Source organism: Strigops habroptila, chromosome 7 (assembly GCF_004027225.2).
Source record: "Strigops habroptila isolate Jane chromosome 7, bStrHab1.2.pri, whole genome shotgun sequence".
Lineage (NCBI taxonomy): Eukaryota > Metazoa > Chordata > Aves > Psittaciformes > Psittacidae > Strigops > Strigops habroptila.
The window spans coordinates 26,166,308-26,190,272 of NC_044283.2; the positions used below are offsets into that span (position 1 = coordinate 26,166,308).

A 23,965-nucleotide genomic window follows, 5' to 3' on the forward strand; every position below is an offset into this window, starting at 1 on the left:
AAAAAAGTTTGAACTGTTGCCACAAAAATATCAAGCTACTTCCTATTTTACTTTCTAAAGTTGCTGTTGTCAGGAAATCATGATGATGCTGGGAAATAACATCAGGAAAAACTAATCATAACTTTTTTTTAATGTACCACACTATTTATTTTAAACTTGTTAAAGTGTGTCAGTTTACCATTAATACAGTCTTGCTGCACTAGTCTCTGAAGAAATGTCAGGTTTTAATATATTAAAGCACAAGATATGTAACTGCTCCACCAGTAAGATCAATCACCAGGAAAGGCTGCTTTTAAATTTAGGCGTGTAACTACAATTTGATTTTGATTAATCATAAGCTAGTTCTTTTATTTCAACCTGAGTACAAGGATTGGGAAAATCCTTGGAGGGATGGAATTGGAACAGGACACATTCAGAGGCTCCTTTCAATGTATATTACTCCTGAGTCTGCAGAAAGAGGAGGGAGGGAATCCTAATACTGTAGTGGTTTGTTGATTGCCTGGTGTGTTGTGGTGGTGGTTTTTCTTTTTTATTTGAAGCTGTTTCAGCTGTACTAAAAAAAAAATCAAAAATCCAAAGATCTGGATTGAACAAGGTGTCTCAGATGTCTAATATATGTATATAAGCTGCTACTGATCCTGAAGAAGGATGCTTATGTGGCTAAAGCCTTATGTGGATGAAGGCTCTCTAACGTTATTCCTCCCCTAAAAAAGCTAGCAGGAATGCTATCTTAAAAAAGATGAAGATAGAAAAGATATTTTCAAGTAAGCACAGATACAGTAATATCCAGTAAAAGCAAAGGAACTAAAAGCAGTATTATTCCCTCCTTTTCCCTTTTAAATAGACCTAAAAGAGAAAATACTGGCTCTGGCCTGAGGAATAAGGCAGAAGCTAAACTAGAGATTATCCAAACAGTTAATCTTTCATAAAGTCACTGAGTATGACACATCAGATATGTTACCTAATTAAATGAAAGTGACATGCATGGATGAAGCTGCCTTCAGAATGAGACTGGAAGAACTCAGCCTTTTAGCCTTATTATAGGCATCTGAAGCAGAAAATCATACAAATTTGTAGTCCGGTTTTGAGAGGACTTGTACATGATGTCAGGTTTGAGAGCAATGACTTCAAATGAACTGCTAAGTACTATTACAATAAATGAAGTATTAGGTTTTGACAAAAAATAACCTTATTCTATCCAGTCATGTGGGGTTTTTTGTCTCCCCCTCTGCCCCCCCTTGAAACACTTTAAAATCTTACTGAGAAAAAGAATAAAATGCTAAAGTAGATATGCCACGCTGTTAGAATTTGCTCATTTACCCAAGATCCAATAACTTAAGACTTACTTACAAACTTGAATGTTTTTGCCATTTGGATTTTAAGGATGGACTGCAGGGTAACAGATAAAACTTAATTTAACTTAGAGGGTTGACTTATTTTTAGTAGTTGACAAGTTTGGAAGGTACTGTCACTGAAGAACTGGCATTCCGTAAGAAAGTAACTGGAAGTATCTTAAGGACTGAAATTAATAGAAACAGTGTAGTAGCATAAAAAAAAAAAAACCAAACAACAAAACCCACAAACAAACACTGAAGCAGTGAATTTACAGAGCCTAGAGTAGAATTCTGTTTAACAACAGAAACAAACTGGAGAACTGAAGACTATTCATGGAAAGAGGCAGAAACAGCCTTAAACCCCCTCAGACAAGTACAGGTACTGTACTACTGCACCAGTATTTAAACTGGCCTGTGCTTCACCGAAGTTACAGTATTTACAAAAGGAGAAGAGATGCCCATTCTGTGGTCTCACACGTCTTGAGAGAACACAGAAGAGGGCTTTAGTTGGAATGGTTGCCCGGAGAGGCAGATGACTGAAAGGTGTTCTGGAATAAAGAACAAAAACAAGGAGCTGCAAGGAGGAAAAGCTTTTAGAAGTATAGGAGTGTAAAAGCTATGGATTTGCACTCACGCTTGACCATCAATTCTATTGTTTCCTCAACAGCATTCCCAATTTTGCCACAAGATGGCCCATGATCACCAAGATAAAAACATACTTGAATTTCTTTAATAGCAACCTAAATTCAAGATTATTTTTAGTCTCACACTTAATGTAACACAAGTGTTTATTTTTTTATGAAGTCTTAACTGTAATCACTAAGCATGACTAGCATTTTGTGGGTGATGTGCTACATCTAACAGCAATCTCCTAAAGCACAGTCTTTTAAAGTCAGTCCCTCCTACCCCCCAGTGTTGCACCATGCTTCAAGAATGCAAGTGCAAAACAGAGACTTAAAACAGGTTTTCAGGTTTAAATGTTTGTTCAATCTACTGTTAAGAACGGAAACACTAGGCCTGACTTCCTACCCTGCTCTAGACAGACTCTTCCATCCTTTTGTAATTTCACAGAATCATAGAACAGTCCAGGTTTGAAGGGACCTTCCAAGACCCTTCATAGGAAAGCTGAGTCTAGGTGAGATTCTCTAGCACCCTGTCCAAGCACATCATGAAAACCCTCCAGCACTCTGCCACATCCCTGAGGAAGTAACCTGGGTTGTAGTAAAAGGCTACATCTAGGTGAAAAGTTGAACTGTTGAAGTGATGCTTTGTTGCACTTTCTCCCAGTGAGTATTTTACACAAGAGCATGCTCCCCTTATTCCCCTCCAAGAAGTCTTAATCAATAACTCCTCCTTAGGTGGAACGCAGCACAACATTCCTAACCCTTCCATGAAACCCTGATATATTTATTCATGTCTGAATTTATATTAGAAACAAAACAATTTTGAAATTAAAGATTTATATTTAAGTTTTACTTACATTCAAAAGTAGGAAATGACATTCCTTGTAAGAGCTCAATGTTTATAATGATACAATGAGAGGTAACTATTGCAAAGTGATCAACAGTTGACTTCAAATGATCAGGTATTGAACTTGCAGACATTATATTCCTGTAAATTAACCTCTTTTCAGGCATTTAATAGTAACATCCATGGTACAATTAAACAGGTACCTCCAGAAAGGAACATTTCTTCATGTATAAAGCTCAAGTACCAAAAATATAAAAATGCTAAAGTAATTTAAAATACATGAGAGGAAAAAGTGCTATGGCAGAAGTTTTTAATATTTTTATCTGTGGAGTAAGTTATAATTTTAAAGAATTTGGTGCAGTTTTAGGCACTGTTTTTGTATTTTTATTTGCCTGAATTGTACAACAGGACTTGAGATGCCCCAAAACTGTTTAAGATACTTAAGGCAACCAAGTGCAAAAGCTCAGTGTACATTAGATATATGTAAACAGAACATTTCATAGTAGAAATTGTACAACTATTACAAGTCCATAAAGGCCAAAAACATTCTGCCTAAAGACACAAATGCAAAATGTAGTTACACTAATCAAGCCAAAAATTACAAATGCTTGGAAACAGAATATCATCTAACACAAGGCAGATGCATTACATTGCTGTGCTAGAAAAGTGCTCTGCTTTTCTCCCCCTTACATAACATGCAGTCTCCCACAGGTTTGTTCTCTTCCATTTAGTTATGTACCAGCCAACAACAGAGCTCCAAATGTTAAAGCAAAATGCACAATGCAGCAAACAGATGGAATGTAAATGTACAGATATTGGACCTTTTAAAAAATACAGTACCTAGGATTCCCCATTTTAAACAGTTTTCAGCATATTGCATAGCAGTGAACTCATCTGCTACCTAAAACTGCTGCTGTTGACCCACATGGAGTTCCTCTTCAACTCTTCTTTCAGTTTTCTTTCATACTGTACAGTGGGTCCACAAGCTTATTGTGCACATGCATTAAACCTTGGGGGGAAAGCAACAATGCCAGCTTTACATTAGTTATACTTTTTCAATGTGTCCTTCTATCCACATTTTTATTAGGATTTTGCTTCAAAGTACACATTTTAAATAGCTCACTGGAGAGACTAACAACAGCTAAAGTAGTTTAAAATCGAAAGTTAAAGACAGCATATATATTCCTGTATCACTTGAATACTAATGAAAACTTCACTATAAAGAGAGCAGGTATGAGAGAGTTCTCTGATAACAGACCATCAAAAAGTAGATCTGGAATACTTCCAAATGAATTGAATACATGAGATCCACCCATCTTTCGTGTTAAAGACTGCATAACAGCAATATAAAGTTCCCTCATACCACATTTGGCATAAAATTCAAATGTACATATACTAATACTTTTACAGCTTGAATTGCAGTGTTCTAGCATTGCACCATTACTGTCTTTGTAATTAACAGCATACTTGTGGTCCTAGACAAGCAAAACCAAACTGAAAGTATCCAGACTGTTAATGAAGAGTCAGAACATCAGCTCAACTATTTTCTATTTTAGCTGGGCTGGTTTTGGTCATATACCAGTCATGGTTGTGATTAGAGGAGGTTTTTTTTCTTCTATTTAGAGACTTATTTTTGGAAAATGATGAAGAGAAGGGCAATAAAAAAAAAAAATGCTTCTTTCTTTACTTTCTTACAATTTAGTAAAAAAGTTACCTACATCTAGGTATGTCTGACATTCGGTCTCTGGTATATTTGTAACCTCATTTCACCTGAAGGACTAGTAACAGTAACTGATCAGTGTTCACAATCTGCAAAGTGAAAGTCCATTTTAGCACCAAACTAAAGATTAACTTACAAAGTTACAAATGGAAGTAATATGCAACATTAAAAGAGAAATTTTCTTAAAAACTATAGAAGTCTGACAGTAGTGCACATTTTCATGATTATTTATGGTGATGACTATTCAAATACCTTTTGCTACATGATGCATCTGGTAGCAAACTTAGTATCACTCCAGCAACATAAAATTTGAGTAACTACAATCTGAGGCCATTATAATATGAAACCACAGCAAAAGGCATTTTATACAGCATCTATTTCTAATCAGTGTGTGATTACTTGATATAAATCACAGATGTTACTATTTCCTTATTCACTTACTGACACATTCAGCCATACTACACAGCCACCTGTAACTGACTCAAGAACCCAGCTTATTTTGTCTCTAGAGGTAATGACTTAGCTTCAGGTATTTGTGCAAAACCCTCCAAACCTCAGAAGACAACATAAAGAAAAAAGTTTCTTAGATTTCATAAAGGATAACTACTGGGTTGATGTGCATGGAAAGATCAAGTCTAATATTTTCAGGGAGGTTAACAGGGAGTGAGAAAATATTAAGTATACATTCAATACAAAAGCCATTTGTACTGAAAGAGTAACAGCTGCACACACTATTCAAGCTACAGCCACATTTTGAACTTTAAAGCATCTTACTTCCTACCAATGTTTTTCCTCTTCTAAAAAAGGGAAATGAAAAGGAGATAATTATGCACTTCCTAGATGCATGAAAAATGCTTACAAAGTATTGCCTCTGCCATATTTAATGAAGGATATTTAAATCCTGTTAATGAAATTGTTTCAGGAAAAAGTTAGAAACAAAAGGGTTTTTTAAAGGTATGCACCGGTCCTTACTTGAAAGATGACAAAAGAACTATTTCAAAGTAAAGTCTCACTGTATATTCAAGTATGCTTTGGATAAACAGATTTCTGCATACAGTTTTAAGACAAGCATGCACAAGTATGGAAAAAAAACTATCCTGGACTGACTTTTCTGCAGACTAATTAGTAAATTCAAAATTAATTTTCTGCTTTATCCTGCATGGAAGTTGCCTTTCCCTTTTCCAGTAAAAACATTTAAGTACACTTGATAATTTTAGCCTCTAGCAGGGTTTTCAGAAAGTTAGAAAAAACTGAAGGAGAGTAAGAGTTATTCTCATTACCAGCCAGTGCGGTACTTGATTATCAAAAAAATTTGGAGTTTCATACAGTACCTTGAGATTTTTTAAACAGTGAAAAACCATGGTAAATAGCTACCACAATGAGCAGTATTAAGAACTAATTAAGAAGTCTAACCTGAAGATCAAGATTCAAAAATAACTCTGATTTTGACTCACACTGATTTCTCCTCTACCTTTAAAGGGAGGAATCTCACTGATTTGAGGGCAGGTAAAATTTAAGCAAGTTTAAAGTAAATAATCTTTTTAAGAATTCTATTGCTCTGTATTACAGGGTAATTAAATACAGTGTGACACAATAGCACGCATTCATATACTGTAGCCCTTGATGTTTTTAAAGCAGTGTTCACTGTCATTCATACCTAGTAATTCTACATTAGTTTTATATCTTCACCAAGCAAAGCTTTTGTCTTTATGAAATACAGGATAGTGTTTAAAATTCATCCAAGCAGTTAAAGAAATTTAACTTTGAAAACTACAAATACTACCTAGCAGTGTGATACAGGTAAAGACCAACACACACCCCAGTACACAGCAGAGAACAGCATACTGAAAGAATCCAAAATTAATAAGCTGGCCACAGTGATATGAGGATAAAAGTCATATTAATGCCAGAAATGCAATTTAATACATACATGGACAATGGTGAAGTAATGCTCTAAAAGATAATTTCCTAAATTACAATCTCGATCTCTGATGCTTCAGCTACTGCAGGTATCCATGCCAGTGAGAAAGATAACAGATTTACTCAATTGCATTTACTGTGCTATTATAGCTAGGAGAAAACTACTTTTTAGCTTCTACAATGAAACAGAATTCACATCCAGGAAGTCTCAGTAACTATCGAAAATCTCAACTTAGTTTAAGTTTGCCTTAATATGCCTACTGCCAATACGAAAAGCACAGTAGAAGGGTGCAATGTATTCAGAGTCAGGATAGATTGTTACGCTAATTGCACTGTATGAAAAGTGTCCTCAGGTGGCTTCAAAGTTGGTATCCCACATTTCAAGTTTACTAGACGGCACATTACAGCACATAGCAAAAGCAGCATGAAAATAGATCAGGATTAATAAAAGGTATCAAGTTTTCTTTGAGTGAAACTTTCCAGTATATTTAAGACAAGTATTCCGGAACACCAGACTGCTGCTGATCTACAAACTGTTGGAGATGACTAAGCTATCATTGCAAATAGGAAGCAAAGGAAATATTTTTGAAGTAGATTTGTCAGGAATGTAAGGAACATAAGTTCAGCGTCCTAGCACTTTTCCATTCACAAGAAATAAGTTAACAGTATTTTTAATATATACCATTAGACATTAGCTACTGTAAAGTGTTAGAAAGCTCACACTTAATATAATTTAAGTTTTTCTGAAAGATATGTGTAACTTCCGATTTAGTGCTCACCTTTAAAGTACTTCACAGTTTTAACTCTTAGTTCTAAAGTAGCATCTTCATCACACACGAAGATAGTACGAGGGTGTTGCTGGAAAGCAGAAACTGTCCACATATGATTGACTCCTTCTTCAATTGCTTTGTACAAGGCAAATGCCTTATGTGCACCTGTTATAAGAATCATCACCTGCAAAACAAAGGTCTCTTTACTTTCAATCCCAGTATCAATACCAATTAGTCTTGAAAACAGACACATGCAACTAGAACTAAATAAGTTCTTACTTCTCTAGCATCCATCACTGTACCCACACCAACTGTTAGCGCCATAGTTGGTACTTTAGATAAGTCTCCATCAAAGTATTTAGCATTTGCCAAAATGGTGTCCATTGCTAAAGTCTTTAATCTTGTTCTTGAAGACAAACTTGATCCGGGTTCATTGAATGCAATGTGGCCATCTGGACCAATGCCTTTTCAAAGTTAAAAAAAGTAAATCATTCCAGACCTGTGAGTCAACAAATATCCTCAAACATTGTAAATGATTAAAAAAGTTTTAGGAGTCAATCTTCCCTTTTGCTTCCCCATTTGTGATAAAACAGAAAACAAAAAACATTCAAAATTTATTTGAAATTAAATTATTAGAAACTTGGACACCAACCATTCTGTTATGGAATTCATACTGGTTCTTTGTTAATCACAGAACTTTCTTATACCACAACTGAAAAAAATGGGTTTAGCTATATCATGAAAATAGTGATTAAAGAGTCAGTATATTCATTTGAAACCTAGCTACAGAGCATTTCCTCATACCTCCAACAAACAGATCAATCCCCCCTGCTTCTTCAATTTTCTTTTCAAATGCATCACATTCCGCCTGTAAGTCTGGAGCATTCCCATCAAGGATATGAGCATTATTTGGATCTATGTCAATATGTTTAAAGAAGTTATTCCACATGTAGGAATGATAGCTCTCTGGATGGTTTCTGGGAAGCCCTGAAATCATTCAGTGTGAAATTAGCATATTACAAGATTTAACCAAACAGCCTTAATTCTAGTCTATGTGTAACCAGTGTAGGCCATACAAGCAAAACCTAAGCAAGTAGGATGAAACAGTATTTGAAATTATATTGAGAAAAAAAAAATTTCCTGTAGGCATGCACAAGGCAATTGGCTTACATTCCATTCGCATACATCTTACCACAAAGAGTGTAAAGTCTTCAAAAGAAATGCAGCCACAACATTACATGACAACATACTTTCTACAGAAGTACTGTGAAGCACCAATTTTAGCCTAGGATCTACTTGTTTGTTATTTACATTTTTGTGGATAAAGGGATAGAGAAAAATGCTTAACATGACCCCACAGATAGAAGTCTAACATAGGAGTGCAAACATACTAGACTGACCTTGTGCTTTGACAAAGTATTTAACAGCTTTAATAATGGAAAAAAGTTACCAGGATAGTGTGTTCTGAAATAATTAGCAGATCTTACCTACATATTCATCCATGTTGAAAGTCTTTACATATTTGAAAGACAGATCTCCTTTCTTGTGATATTCTATCAGCTTTTTGTAGCATCCCAGAGGTGTACTCCCTGTTAAATAAAATGTTTCTAGTGTTCTATGTATCCACACAACATTTTGAGTGTATTTAAATCTCTTTATAGTTAAATTTTGCTACAAGGCTTTTCAACATTTAAGAAATCTGTTATTTCTCATTTAATATTTCTTAGTTTCTCAAACTACCACAACTTTTTACACAAATCAGATCCGTATTTAAAAGGAAATATGTTGGAGTATTATCAAAAATATACTTGTGGGGTTTTTTTTAATTCTACATCTGTTAGCAATGATACAAACATTGTTCTAGGTTTAATCATTTACATAGGCTTTGAATAAAACTTGCCTGTTGGTAGACCAAGCGTGAAATATCTTCCTTGACTTGGCTTGAACTGGATAATACGATTACAGATGTATTTTGCTGCCCATTCACTAGCCTGATCGTAATCTTCAAGAATTACCAGCCTCATTATGGCACTGATGAACTTGTATGATAAAATAAACTTTAACCTGGAGAAAATGTCAAAGTTTTAAAAATAAGTACCATATGAATAGTTGTAAAACTTAGATTATAGAAGAGATAAAAAAAGGACCTTTTATATTGATGACTTATAGTGCTAAATAAAGGATCTTTTTCTTGCTTAAGCACACTGCACTCTTGCAGTCCTAGTTCAAGCTGGACTTTGGACAATCAGAATTAAAGCTACAGAATCCAAGTGATAGATTACAATCAAAATATTTATTAAAATTCACAGGCCAATTTAAAGTAACTTATAGGAAAAAGCTAAACAAAAATGAGAAAAGGCCATTTTGAACATCAGTCTTTTAATTATTTGTTGCTGTTAGGAGAGGAAAAACTCTGCTTGAAATAAAAGCAAATAAGTAAACAAACATTGAAATTAACTCCTGTTTCTTATGACCAGCTGAATGCCTAAAACTTCAAAAACAAGTCCCAAAATAACCACATGCTTCTATATTGAAAACATGTAATTGGAAGAGAACAATTAAAACTCCTTTCATTCCCATTAATGCTCCATAACAACACTCCAGTAAGCTTATTAATCTGCAAAAAAAAATGTTAAAGCAATAGACATATTTGAAATCTTTATCATTCACAGGAAAAAATACCTATGAGGTCACTGAGGTCACATTTTTCCTTTTCAACATAACTTCAAACACAAGTCAGTCACTCTTGATAGGCTCTGATTTTGAGTACAGCCATATCAATTACTAAAACAAATATCTAGAAAACAAGCTTGACTATTAAAAATACACATGCATCTCATTTAAGTGAAACTCATTTTTCCATAAGTTTCTGCTTAACAGAGTCAGGTAATTGTCAGAAAGACTAAGACTCTTTGGCCAACTTGCAATGTGTTACTCTTCTCTGCTCTGAGCATGCTTGGTATTAGCCAGGAAACAACATAGCTGTCAGAAGTCTAAGGCCAACTAAGTGCCAAATCAGCACCAGCACACGCCACTCTCAGCTGACCCAAATGAAGTTTTAAAAGCAGCATGAATTAAACTGCAGTAGAGCTTAACAGGGTCACATCTGTTTGTCCCACCAAAGAAGGAAGGAAGTGAACATCACCCTGTGCAGACTATGCTGCTTCCTCTCCCTGGACAGGAGAGCAGTGACAAGTCAAACTCACCTTTGCAGAGGAAATGCTATTCCACAGACACTGAAAAAGTTAACACATTCCCTCGAGGAGGACAGAAAACCGGGACACCCGGAAGAGATCCCGCGGCTTTAGAGCTGCCTCGCCAAGCTTTAACCATTTTACCCTTAGAACATGGTGATGTTCTACAAGCACCAGGGCAACCGCGGATTTTCGGCTTTCCCTTGCTGGGAAGGGTGCTTCAGCCACTTCTGCTGAGTGGTAGAGGAAGAGGCCGCCTGTCAGACGCCCCTCTCCTCCCTCCCAGGCACGCAGCCTCCCTCACTCACCCCGCCCGGGGCCTGCAGCCGCTGCTCCACCCGCACAGCGAGCAGCAGTGCCCAGCCTCACCCCGCCGAGGAGCAGGACCCTGCCCGGCCCCGCTCACCTCCAGGAGAGGCGCAGCAGGCAGGGGTAACGGCGGAGCGACGCAGAGCGGTATCGGGAGGGAGGACGGGGAACACCGCCCGCCCCACAGCACCGGAGCCTACACCGCCAGCCGCTCCCGCCGCAACCCGGATGCACCCGGCCAGGACCGGAAATAGCTTGAGGGGCGGGGCCGCGCATGCGCGGCCGCAGCGGCGCTTAAAGGCGGGAAGTGTGGCACGTCAGGGCTGCTCAGGGGAGGTGGTGGGGTGTGCTGTGCTTGTGGTTTTCCTGGTGCCCATTGTGGCGGTAGGATGTGGGTAAAGGGGGCGTCTGCCCTCAGAGGGAGTGCAGGGAGCTGCTGATGGCTTGGCTGGGTAGAGGCTGCGGTGAAAGCGTTAACCTGCCTCATAGGCTAAGCTAGAGTAGGGCCTTTGTGTGAGGCCTTTCCCCAGGGCCCCAGTTTAGGAGGGAAGCAGGTGGCATACTGGAATAATAATGAAATTTGCCCTTTAGTGTAGGTATTTGCTTAAAGCAGACAGAGAAGCTGGTGTTCATAGTTATTGTAGCAACAAAAGGTAAGGCATTTGCTTATTTTTTGCTTTAAAACCAGTCAAGTAATTTTATAGGCATAGCTAAGCTAGACTCTAAGCAACCAAGGTGTGATAGCTCTTGCTGGTTGGTAAAGGGTTAGTGGTCTCCAAGGGTGTGAACTCAGAATTGAGTAGGGAATCTGGTGGGATTAAAACACAACAGAGCAAGCTGTGTAACTCCTGAGTATATATGTATGTACATACCATAGGCTTTGCTGTGGCCTTACCATATTAGAAGACCAGCATAAATCTGTTTACTGGGCAGGGGTATAACTGGCTGAGGAAAAACATCATGACTGAAGGCTAAAGGGAGGGCAGCTAATACAAGAAGGAGGGAGGGGTATCAAAAAGAACTCATATGTGAACATAACATATTTCTGCTAACCTTACTAGAACTGTTGCTAGGTAGTTTAGAAAGATTGAGTAATACTTTGCCAAGGGCATGAAAGGTGTATTTGGAAACTTGTGAGGAGAGATATATCTTACTGGAGTCCCTGGGGCTTAGCATGCAACCAGTAAAAATAACCTTTGCTTCAAAATCTGCCCTTTACTTGAATTTAATTTAGCAACTTGATTAGCTCATGTCCGTTCTTCTGATAAAGACTGTATCTGAGAAATTTTAGCAGGTCCTAAAGAACACTGCTTTTTCTTGCGCAATTCTTGAGTCATGCTCTGAGCCTCTGTTGCTCTTCTTGTTTCAGAGTATGCTTGCAGTGGAGGTTGTGATTTTCAGATCCTATGTAGCAATATAAGTTTTGCCTCTAGATTTCTATTCTGGTTTTTTTCTACCTATATGGACCATGTGTAACACTTCAGTGGTAAACTACTTCTGCATATAGCAGACTAGTTAACACAGTTCTTTGGTATTACATGCACCTTGGTACCTATAGGCCTAAAATCATACCCCCAGGATTGTAGGGGTGTGATAACAACCTCTTCCTCTGGTAATCCCTATTCTTGCAAATGTAAACTTGAGGTGCGAGATTACTGAATTATTTTCTCGTGGTCACATATCTGTCTGTGCTTATCTCTTTGTCCTCCTAGAGTTGTCTATTCACTTTCTTTGCATCGTTAGTTTTGCCAGCTTGTATGTGACAGTGCTTTACAGTACCCCTGATCAATGGGCTGTTCTACTTCCCCAAAATCTTTACTAACCTACCCTGTCGTCAATGTCAACTGTTTCTGAGGATGTTTACTCTAGTGTATGCTTACTACCTGCTACCTTGACAAGGTGAGAGTGGAGCATGCCCGAATGGATGGTAGAGAAAAAAACAGGTGTTTTTGTTGGCCCCTTTTCCCTTGGGAGAAGAGCCAAGGACTGTTCAACTCTCAGGCTTCCCATCTTGGATCCCATTCCTAGCTCTACCCTGTAGGTATAAACCTACCATATATTCATTATCCTACCACTGTTGGCTTTGTTCAGCACTCTGCACATGCAGTTGTTACAGGGAACTGAGGTTTTTCACACAAGTTCTGTTGGTTTCTAGACCTTGAAAAATCACTTTGTTCATCACTAATGAAAAGCTTAAAATTCAGATCATTGTCTCCCAGGTTGCATTTTTTCCAGGAGGTCAGAGACTACATGATGTACTGTTCTACAACTTCTTGAACTTTTTCCTGCTGTCTCTAAATTCTGAATAACATTCTGCGTCTGTTGCTTTTTAGCAAACTTGCCACTATTATCAACTGCTTCTATTAGACACTCAGACAAATTCCCTATCTTTTGTGGGCATATTCAGTTCTGCCTCTCCTTGTTAGTATGCTAATGCCAAGGCTGTGATTTTTCCCAAGTCATTCTTCAGATTTTCCTTTGTAATTAGTAACAGATGCAAAATGCTCTATAGGCACTGAATGTTTCTGCTAGCAATTAGGCAAAGTCTTAATTCCTTATTAAGTTTCATTGAGTAGCATGAATAGAGATTTTAAGAAATCTCGCATAGTATTTAAAATCCCAGCATCTTTCTTTTGCTTCTGGAAATAGTCTGTCTGCAGGTTTTTTTTTTCTTAATGGCCCTTTCTGTGAAGTATTAATTAATATACTCTAGTCATGGTGGTCTGATTTTTCATATATCTGCTTTATTTGACAAGGTATTAAATATAGAGGTTGAGAAACAAGTAATTGATGAAAAGACTTTAAAAAAAAGACTACCTCTTACCACCTTGTGAATCTAATTCTTGTGCTGTGGCTGAGATAATTTTCCCCATAGCAGCCCCTCTGGTGTCTTGTGAAACAGAGCTTTGCCTGAAGGTGAACATAAAGGGTACCAAGCACAGGGTCCTTTGCAGGCTTAAGACAAAAGTTGTTCCCCTACTTCAAGCACTGTGTGATGAAGAAACGCTTTTTCTTCTTTTTCTTTTTTTTTTTTTTTTTTAATATACAGGGTATCCCTGTTTGTTCCAGTGCTTCATGGAATTTTTATCAATTAAGAAGACTGATTGTTTTGGAGGTCTTTTTGCATGGTGTGCTGTCACAGCTGTTAAGGAGCAAGAGTGAATGACAAGGGATTTGAGTGTGGGTATTTGCCCAGCGTGCTGACTCTGGCTTGCCCAGTTAGGCAGCCTGATTGATGTGTGGGTGGCCTGATTCACAGCATCTGCAGGACCAGCACGATCTGCTGAGTGATGGGAGGAATAAGACATCTATCCTGGGTGGTGAATTCTAGCTAATCCTAAACATCTCCTTCAGGAAAATGTGAATAGCCTGAATATGGAGGTTTATACAGAGTGAATATGGAATGAATATATGAATATGGAGTCAGATGAATTGCAACCCAAGTGACAGTGTTTCAAAATTTAGCTAGCATCGGTCATTTCAGATTCTTACATGAATAGATGTTCCATTTTAACTGCACACATGATGGGAAAATCAATATCTGATTATCTTTCCTCAAGAAGTCACAGTGCAGGCACACTGTGTTTGTAGTCCTGTGTCACAATAGACTGTCAGGCAAACAGGCACTTCTCTGCCTCCTCTCCCATCATGTTTTGAGAGGATAGGGCGGCCATGGTGAAGTGCAGAGGAACGCGACGGAATGACCTGGATGCCAAGTAATGCAGCTAGAATGGCATATTGCCATGTGCTGCACAAAGCCAGTGAGAAAGCACCAGAGGTTGTAGGTGTTTTTGTAGAGAGATTCACGAGATTGGGCACAAAAACATGCAGGAGATTTTTAATACTCCATCCTATTCCAGCTATGCACATGGGAAATAAGTTCCTTGGTTTTGCAGCCAGCAAACTATCCACAGACTGTCCTGTGCCAGTCAGCTTGGTGCTTAGGCATGTTTCTACGTATGTGTGATATGAGCATCGAGAAAATCTGAGTCCCTGGTGCTCACAAAAATGTTATCCTTTGACAGTGTTTCTTCAAAACTAAGCCAGGATTCAATATTTCATGCTAGGCTTGCAAAGATGATAGCACATATCCAGAAAAATCATGCTCAGTGTCTTTTATTGGTTCTTGTAAGGAGAATAATGTTGCATCCCATTTAAGATTTGCTCTTTTTTGTTATGAAATCAACTTAGCCATTTTTAGAAAAGCTTGGAAAGACCAGAATCACAAAACGGTTTCAAGAAATGTAGTTTGGACTTGCTAATCTCTCTCTGTATTGATTAAACCTTTCAAATATCAGCCTTGGGGCTTTGTTTTTTTTTGTTGTTTGTTTGGGTGTATTTCCTTAAATGTCATTATTTCAACAGGCTGACTTGTATGTGAAATGAACTGTCTTGTTCTCAGCAACAAGGCCGGGGGCGCAGACCGCCGGCAGGTGGCAGCAGGGGGCCGTCAACCGGTCGCGGAGCAGAGCCGGAGTGGGCAGAGCTGAGCTGAGCGGAAGGGGGAGGAGTGGATCGGACCGGGCGGGTTTGCGCCGTAATCTCTTGGGATTGGTCCCTTCACTTACAGGCCGTTTCTGCTCCTGCTATGGTTTTCTGGTAGTCGTAGCGTCTGAATTCAGCGTTGCAGGTCATTAGTTCGTTAAATAGTGTTAAATACCTTGTGTTCTTTATAGTCTTATTGCCTTGTCTTTGCTTCAACAGAAACGGCAATAATCAACTTTATACTCTAAATTTTCTAAAAAAAAAAAAAATCGTATTTAAAAGAAAAATAGACTCAAATAGACTCCAGTAAAATGAAATTAATATATTATATTTTCAGGGTAATTTCTTTCAATATATAGGAGCTTCCTTTTGGAAGCTGATGGCATCCTTGCCATGTCGCTATTCAGTCAGGCTAGTCTGAGGCATGGCTGGAGCAGATCAGAAGTGTATTTGCACCTAGTTTACAGAATGTGCAGCAATCTACTGATGGATGTTTATGTGGATTGACTGAGTATTTATTGGGCCTTCTGAATCTACTTCACACTGCAACAACCTGGTGTCAAGTCCAGTTTACAAAGTGGTTATTCTGCAGTGCAGCTGCTGAAACTTGGGTCCTACCTACGTCATTGATTCCTGGAAGAGTAGATAATGGTTCTTGCCTGACCTAGGGATGTTGCAAACAAACTGAAAAAACAAAAGGTTTAAACAAATTCTGCTCCTAGGAGAATTCTTTTTTTGATCTCTACAAACAGGAGTGCCTGCCTGTCCCCAGAGGGTAGGCTGTTCTCTGCTGACTGTACCGTTTGTAGTTGTGCACGTACCTGGTTTGTGCAGTTCCTTTGACAAAGCAGCGGATCCCCAGATGACCTCCAATTACAAACCCTTTTTCTCTCTTAATACATAGATGACTTCCCCACCCCCCGTGATTTTTCCTCTTATATGAGGACCCAAGGATCTCCTATGGGAACGCAGGTGTGTGGCTGGGGTGGTTCCTACCCATCCTACCCCCATCCTGGGGCCAGTCAAAACTTCCCTCAGACTGTGGCACTGGAAAGTACTGATTGTTCTTATCAACTTATTAGTATAATCTTGAACCTTGAATTATATAAATTCTTACAAAATTAAATATTCCCTTTAGAAATTTATTTATATGTGCTAAAGCTACCTTAGTCTGATTTGAGTGGTCATGTGATGAAACATAGGATGAGAGAGGATATTGGGACATAAGAAAGCCTCCAAAAAGTATATCTTTTATAGTACCAAACAGAAATAGTCCATTTTTTTATTAGACTTGTCTGACTTGTATTGCCACCTCTCAAGATAAGGGGGTGGTGATCAGCAGGCAGAGGAGTTGAAAGACCAAAGGCCAGAATTGTCCCTGACTCTATAACACTGCATCCTTTATTTCTGTAACAAAGTCCTCATAGAGCCTGGATTTCCGAATACATATTCTTTTCTGAAGATCTAAAAATATGTAGAATGCAACCCACTTACTTCAAAACCTATAAAATCTATTCATATTCTACAGATGGGATAATGCTGGCACAAAAGACAGACTATGAAAAAACGTGCATGTCTTAATTCACCTCAAGGTTAGTGCAGTTTTGGGAAGGGAAATAAATTTGTGTTTGACATTACTTTTGGCTTTAAATGTTGCTTTTAACAGGCACTCAGGGAAGCTCGAGACTGCACCAGGATCTGGCTTGAGCAGGTGAAAAGGATCTACCACTCCAGCATCTCCTGCATGTTTTAGGAGCACTGGGAGGCAAATCACATAGTCACAAAGTAGGAAAAGCAGGAAAGCATGGGCAAATGCTCGGGATGGCTACTGTTTGCGGAGCTCTTGACACCTGCAGTTGTACCCACAGCCAATTTGACAAGAAGAGCAACCTCTCTTCCCTGTGGGCATGGATGTAAGGGGGTCATGGGCATGGCCAAATGACTCGCCGGAGCAGGGAGTTAAGGCATGTCACTGGTCTTTGGTTAAGAGTTTGCACACAAGACTTTATAGAGTGTGCCTGTCTATGATCAGTGTGCCATCCTTAAAGATCACACTCATTCCACCTTCCTGTCATAGTCTTCGTCTGCTGAGACGTACCATGCTTGAGGTCCTTCTCTGGCAGTAAGGATAGGGCCTCTCCTAGTCTTGCTTTGAGTTGTGTAGGCAGCTGCTGCAGACAGTTTTCAGTGAGTAACGTGTCTAGTTCCATATAAAACTAGTCCCAGGCTTCTGGAGCTGTCACACTGCTTGTTGGCACAGGTTATTTTCATTCTATTAGGCAATGTTTATGATAGTGGCCCATTACAATCAATTTGTATGTTATCAGTGATATGAATGTTTTGCTTGTTAGTGGAAAACTTGTGCTTGTTGCTGAACTCCTTTCAGAAGTTTCAGGTTGGTTGCTGCCTGTGTTTAGTGGGACAACAACTAGTATGTGGGAAGCTGTTTTCTTTACTCTGACACTCCCCCAGGATGTTTAGATAATGCAGAAAATGGGCCGCATATAACCTCTGCTAGCTTTCTGTGAGGGGCAAGGGGTACTTTGGCAGGGTACAGGACATATTCTGGGAGTTGGGGTGGCCTGCAGATTTGTAAAGTGTTTGAAGAATTTGTAGATTCCCAGACTTGTGCTGCATACAAAGCTGTGGTAAAACTCACTGCTGTATTGATCCTGCTTTCATCTAGGGTTTTTACCTTGGAAGGAGACTGTGCTTGTGTCAATAAGATTGTGAATAGAAAACAAGATGAGGCAGGCTCAGGCCAGTTCTTAACATGAGGTAGACCTGCCTGTGCTGATTATTTGGATTAGCATATTCAGGATTTTCAAAATGTTTTCCTCTTTTCACCTGTGCAGAAGCAGAGATATGAATTAAAAAGGGTGCACATTTGTGAGTGATGGCAGCACAGAACTTGCGGAAACATTTCTTGCCACTTGCTTTAAAATTCGATAGATTAAAAAAAATCTGCCAGTATGATTAATCTCTAAATTTTGTTAGTCTTATTCCCAGAATGATTGTCCTCTAATAGAAATGAGCCTGTGTTTCTAATCTCTTGTTGTCGCATCTCCACCTCTCTGATTTCCATACCCCTGGTAAGGTTATAAAACCTTACTAGGAAATAAAAAGCAGTTTATTACTGTGATATGAATGTGTTTCCACAAGGCAAATGAAAGTAAAGGGTGCTGTGAATGTGAATGGTGGTTGCAAATTGTAATTTTCAGCTGTTGGTCTGATTTGTGGCTGGAGCTGTTGGAACTTATACATGGCACATTGGGCTGCTTGCACTCTGAAATTCAGTCTCATGCTTGTGTTGTTACAACTGACATCTGTTTTGTTAACCTGCAGCCAATGTTCCCCATGAGTTTCTGTAATTGCTGTTGGCAACTGACACAGCCAGAATATGTCTAGGAGTAGATGCTCCTGCTGATTTCAATTTAGCCAAGGCATGAATCCACAAACAAGCCACAAACGGTTGGAAGGAGTCAGCTCTTAACTGATTCATTGATGAATGATAGGAGTGTACTGAGAACAAATCACATGGATTTTTTTTTGCGTACAGATGACCATATGCTTACTGAGGACCTTGTTCATTCTGGGAATATGTCAAGTACTCTATGATTAAGAATAATGGACAATTGCCTCCTGTCATGGTCCTGAACCCAGGACACCTCCATACATTCAGCTGCTTCCAGTTCAAAAACAAATGGCACCTAAAACTGTAAGCTTCTTTTCCTGTCATAAAATCTTCTGCTGTGCTAGATGGACCTTTGGTTTGTCCCAGTACAGCTATTCTTCTAAAAAAGAAATTCTTACAAAAAAAAAAAGAAATTAAAATCTGTGGGCTTGCAAACATCCACAGATAGGGACCATTCCTGACACAGCAGAAGCCAGCTGAGAAGAGCATGCTGTTAGTCAATGCTGTGGAAAAACAGTGTAAGCTGGAAATACAAAGAAAAGGTGAGAGACCCTAAGAGAAAAGTGAAGATGGGCATGTGGGAGAGAACCACTGGAGCGAGGAGGCGATACGGAGAAGCATGGTCCTACTGCCTCCAGAACAAAGAACTCGTCACGTATGGGTTGACCGTCATCTCTCTGCGCAACAGTCCAAAAAGAAGTTGGTGTCAGTGTTGATGTTACATGGTGACCTTTTCCAGGTTTTCAGTCATGCACATGCATTTAATTTGCAAAGCCTTTTAACTGTACGTTTCATTGTGCTTCTTGTATTACCCTACTTTACTTAGTGAACTTCCCCAGGAGAGATTGCTTGACCTCCTCTTTTTCTAGTTCACTCCTGTTATCGTTATCAAAGCCCAAATATAGTGGTTTCCTTTTTTTTTTTTTTTTTTTTTTTTATCAATCCACAGCTCACGTGCCTCTGAGCTCCACTTCTCCCCACATTCATAGGGCAGCTGGTCTGCATGACCACATTGGTTTGTGGGACAATGGATCTATACAGCAAGCTGTGTATGTCCCTCTCTTTGGTGAGGGTTAACAGGCTGGGCAAGTGACCCTCCGAATCTAGTAATACTAGAGTCCCAGCTGCTGACACCCTGGTATGCATTTAGGGCAAGCAGCAACTAAAAAGGTACATATTTCACCACATAGTCCCTGAGGTTATTCTGAAAGACATGGCACTTGCTTGAAGTGTACATCCTTCCTGCATGCCTCCCAAGTTAAGAGACCCAAATTTTTGGCTTGGAAATTCCTCTGACAATTCTCCAGTGCAGAGCATCACAAAGAAATATTATGCTGTGCTATTTAAGTCTGAAATTTTAATTTGGACAGTAATTGTAAAGTAAAATTCTGATCCAGAGAAAGACTTGTCAAATCTTTGTAATTCACATTTCCTAGCCTACATTTTGAATCTATGCATGTTTTTCATACAGAAAAAAGCAGAAAAACTGGGAAATTGCTGGGGTTTTTTGTTTGTGGTGTTTTTGGGTTTGGTTGTTTTTGTTTGTTTGTTGTGTCGTTTGGGCCTAATTATTGTTATCTGGGGAAAATGTACATTTTTCTTTGTAGTGAATAATTCATAGAAATCGCTTGTGCATCTCATTTTTCTGACTTCCTAATTCTGGCAGTTGATGCCCTGAAAGATATTCCATGAAAGACCATTTTGTCTCCTGTGGCCTCTTACGAAGGTCAGGTGCTGTTTCGTGGCTGTTGCATGGAAGGAATTTTTTGACAATTTCTCCTCAAAATCTGTAATTTTCTTTCTCTTCCACTTACATCCTTTCCCTCTTCCTTTCTGTCTAGCTCTTCAGCTAGTAAGGTGCTATGTTGTGCAATATATATCATACTGAAGATGTTTTATTAACCATCTGAGGGTGCATGGTGGTATTTTGTTACAACAGCTGAGACACCTGTATCATAGATTTAGGAGTTTGAAGGCTTCAGAGAGCACATGGCTTTGCATACATGAGGAAAACATTTTTTGGCATCAGATGTGCAATGTACTATGCTGTCGAGAACTAGGATTAAAGGGTTTGCCCTGCCATCTGTCGAGCTGTCATTGCCAATAAATGCTGTGTCACAGAGATGTTATTATGGCACAGACCTTGGCCAAAAGTGGAATGCACACATCATCCTAGGAGGATATTTCTGAAGTAAAATCAAAAAAGTTTACAAAAAAGGTAAAAAAAAACCAAACCCATGTGATTAAAAAAAAAAAAAACCACACCAAAAAAAAAAAAGCAATGACAAAAAACCCCCACAACAATGTGGGGTGGTTTGGTTTTTTTTTGGTTTGGGTTTTTTTTTTTTTTTCACAGTTGTGGGGGAGAAGAATGGCCAGAACCTGAGAATCTCTCTGGAAGCCACATACTGGACAATGAGGAACTAAAACTCTCTTCTTGACCCAGTTACATATCATGCACATGATATGTGACAGTCATTCAACACTATCAGAGTATCGATGCAAGCTTGACCTTTTGTCTGTGTTTACACGTGCTCCTAGCTGTGAAGGCTGCAGTCCAATGAAAACAGTCACATAATTGCTCACCACTGTTCCCGCTGCTTTGCAGGTAGGAGGACAAAAGCATTCCAGATACTTTGTCGTTGGGGGGTTATTTCTTACAGGAGCTTATTCGGACTCCTTGAAGTTACAGGCAGGTTTACATTGGTGGGTTTTTTAGCCATGTGTTGGAAATGCAGCAGAAATTCCAAGATAAGCTCTTTAATTGATAAAGTCAGTTTTATTGCCATGGAAAATGGCAAAATTGATGCAAAGGAAATTACAGAGACTGCTGTGGGCAGTTCCTCTCAAACTGATAAGTGGTCTGTGCGAGGCAGATCAGGTTTTTCACAAAGATTTGACCTGCTGTGCCCAAATTCCCTAGTAAGACACATGGTCTGGGATGATCTCTCTAGTAATACCTGATGCTCCTGTCTACAGCCGGGTAAAATTATAGCACCTTTATCACAAATATTCACTTTGTGGTGAGTCTCAAAAGTGGTCAGTTGGGCTTTTTCTGTATGTGTTAGTAATGCACATAGAGTAGAGTCTATCAGCAATGCAAGGTGCACAGATAGATGTGCAGCCAACAAACTTAGTAGATTTAGTTTGGGATGCTGACTTTCTGGCTTGCAAAAACTCCAGCCAGAAAAGGAATACCAAGACATTACAAAGCTGTACTCTGCAGTTCTTGAGAATTGAGGCAAGAATGGCAGAGATTTTCTGGGTTGTTATTGTGAATGAGAGGGTCTGTGTTCTCCAAAACAACTTTTCCTGCCTACAGTTTTTTGTGGGAACTTTTTGTGCAAACTGAGTGTATGAAAGCTATGTATCTCTCTTTAGGAGTGCTTTTTTAGCCCACTGTTTGCTGCTGCCAGAGCTGGCTTACGTAACTCGCAGTATGATAGGGATCCTTTCACAGACAATAGTAACCCAACCATAAAATCAAGATCTTTTGATCATGTTTCAAGGAAGCACTTGTTTTTCTTCTTTTGCTATTGTATTGTGCTGTCCTTTCTCTTCTGGTGTCATTGAAGCTATGCAGTCATAAGTACAGTTGCATAATATATGAAATAAACCACTCATATAGTCATCAATAAAATGGCTAATTTTTTTACCATTCTGCTGCTGTCTCTGTCGCTTACCTCATGTTCCATACCAGGAACAAATTTAGATCACTTTGGGCTAAATGAGACATTCTGGAAGGTGTGGTAGGTCTTCATGCCAAAAAAATGCAGTGGACTGTGTAGCTAACTGCAGGTGCTGCAGGTGAGCAACAAGAGGAAAGGTACTTGCTGGATATCTCCAGGTACAAAACACAGGTGAAGGTTTCCCACTTATGTTTTGGATCAGGAGGAAAAATTTCAGTATGTGTTGTTTTATTATAGAATACAAGTTAAATAATACCGCATGTTTATAGTTTTACTTCCGGGATATGATCCAGGGCACGAATAGGTCATGTGGAATCACAAAGTCATTAAAAGGTATTGTACTGAGAGAGACCTTAGGGACCATTTAGTCCATTACTCAGCTTCAGCTGTAGCCATACCTTTCCAGACTGTTTCTTGTCTAGCCTGTTTTTTAAAACCTTCTGGGGTAGTTATTTCATAGTCTCCTCCAGTGCTCAATTATCCTTGCTATTTTAATGTCTCTTCTGATGTCTAACTGAAATTTCCACTTTGTGTAATTTGATGCCGTTATGTTTGCTCCTTACACAAAGGTCGTGGCATCAAGGATTCCTTTGTCATAGCAAAAACCTTTCTTCTCTTTGAAGACCCTGTGATGTTTCCTCTTAGTTCTCCCATCCCTAGACAAAACAGCCTGCAGTCTTTCAGCCTTGTTAAGATTTTTTTTCTCCTTGCTTCTGTGTAAGAGAAGAAAATCAGCTTGCTTTTCCCATTTCTCTGGCTAGCTGCATGTTGAGAATATTTAAGTATGTTTAAGGTTATTTTCTGTTCAATAACCATTTGGTATAATTTTCTGAGTGGGCCCGAGACCCATCTAACAAAGACAGGATAGAGGCAGAAGCTGCTCCAAAAGCATATTAAAAGAAAATAGGACATACAAGCTTTGAGTGTAGGGTTTAGTTTAATACCTAAGAAGGAGTTGCGTGTGAAGTGAAAAGAAGTGCATGGAATATCTCAGAGGGAGGTAACTTCTGCCTCAGCACTTAAATTGTTCTCTCTCCCAGCCCTCCCATGTTTTGCGGGTTTTTGTTTATTTTTAGAACCGTTCTGGTTCTTCCTACATTTCTGCAAGAGAGTTATGGTTAAGTTTGCAGCCACAAAAAGGTACTTGCAAATCTGTCATAAAGAATATGAGAAAAATACTGTGCCTGACGTGATGAAAAACCACAATACTTTTTTTTCCTCTCAAACTGTTGAAGAGTTAATAAAGATATGTCAGAAAGGCAACATAGATAGAGCAGGAGGAATCAGGGTGTCGCTTCCCAACACAGCACTTTTCACGAGTGCCAAATAGGTAGCACAGCTGTTTTTCTAACCTTTGTAGCTATAAGCATCAGTGCAAGTGTCTTTAAGTTTGATCCTTCAAAGCATTTCAGTTTCTCTAATTTTGGTGAAAGCATAGAATAGAAGGAAATGATTCAAGATAGCCACAAAGCTAAGGAAAGTAATGGGTTATGCTCAGATAAGATGAAATCACTCATCTGCACTGTCAGAAAGGGAGAAGAACCCATTTCCAGGTCTTTCCACTTCATCAGCGGTGAAGGTGAAGATGATAATGATTGAGTACTGAAAAGATGGGAAGAATGTTTTATTTCTACAAGGATATATGAAAGAGTACCTTCT

At 39.0% G+C, this 23,965-nt stretch overlaps 1 protein-coding gene across 3 annotated transcripts; it reads right to left on the reverse strand.

Moving 5' to 3' along the window:
• Positions 1-2,777: 2,777 nt before the first annotated feature.
• GNPDA2 (glucosamine-6-phosphate deaminase 2) lies at positions 2,778-10,946 on the reverse strand. Of its 3 annotated transcripts, none has more exons than XM_030491869.1 (8): positions 10,778-10,946; positions 10,421-10,471; positions 9,115-9,278; positions 8,702-8,803; positions 8,019-8,201; positions 7,494-7,678; positions 7,224-7,398; positions 2,778-3,813 (listed from the first exon to the last, which is right to left on the reverse strand). In XM_030491869.1, the coding sequence occupies exons 3-8, from the start codon at positions 9,236-9,238 to the stop codon at positions 3,755-3,757; spliced, it is 828 nt and encodes a 275-aa protein (XP_030347729.1). In that variant the 5' UTR covers positions 9,239-9,278; positions 10,421-10,471; positions 10,778-10,946; the 3' UTR covers positions 2,778-3,754. The 3 variants fall into 3 exon arrangements, with proteins under 3 accessions (XP_030347729.1, XP_030347732.1, XP_030347730.1); XM_030491872.1 differs by having other exon boundaries at positions 2,778-5,077; XM_030491870.1 differs by lacking the exon at positions 10,421-10,471 and having other exon boundaries at positions 10,815-10,946.
• Between the last annotated feature and the right edge of the window lie 13,019 nt (positions 10,947-23,965).

Bases quoted from the DNA above. Each gene is read 5' to 3' on its own strand.
- GNPDA2 (XM_030491870.1), bottom strand. From the start codon at position 9,238: ATGAGGCTGGTAATTCTTGAAGATTACGATCAGGCTAGTGAATGGGCA. The intron at 8,804-9,114 runs GCAAGTTTTATT...TTTATTTAACAG, and splicing joins CACGCTTGGTCTACCAACAG to GGAGTACACCTCTGGGATGC. The intron at 7,679-8,018 runs GTATGAGGAAAT...AACTTTGAAAAG, and splicing joins GATTGATCTGTTTGTTGGAG to GCATTGGTCCAGATGGCCAC.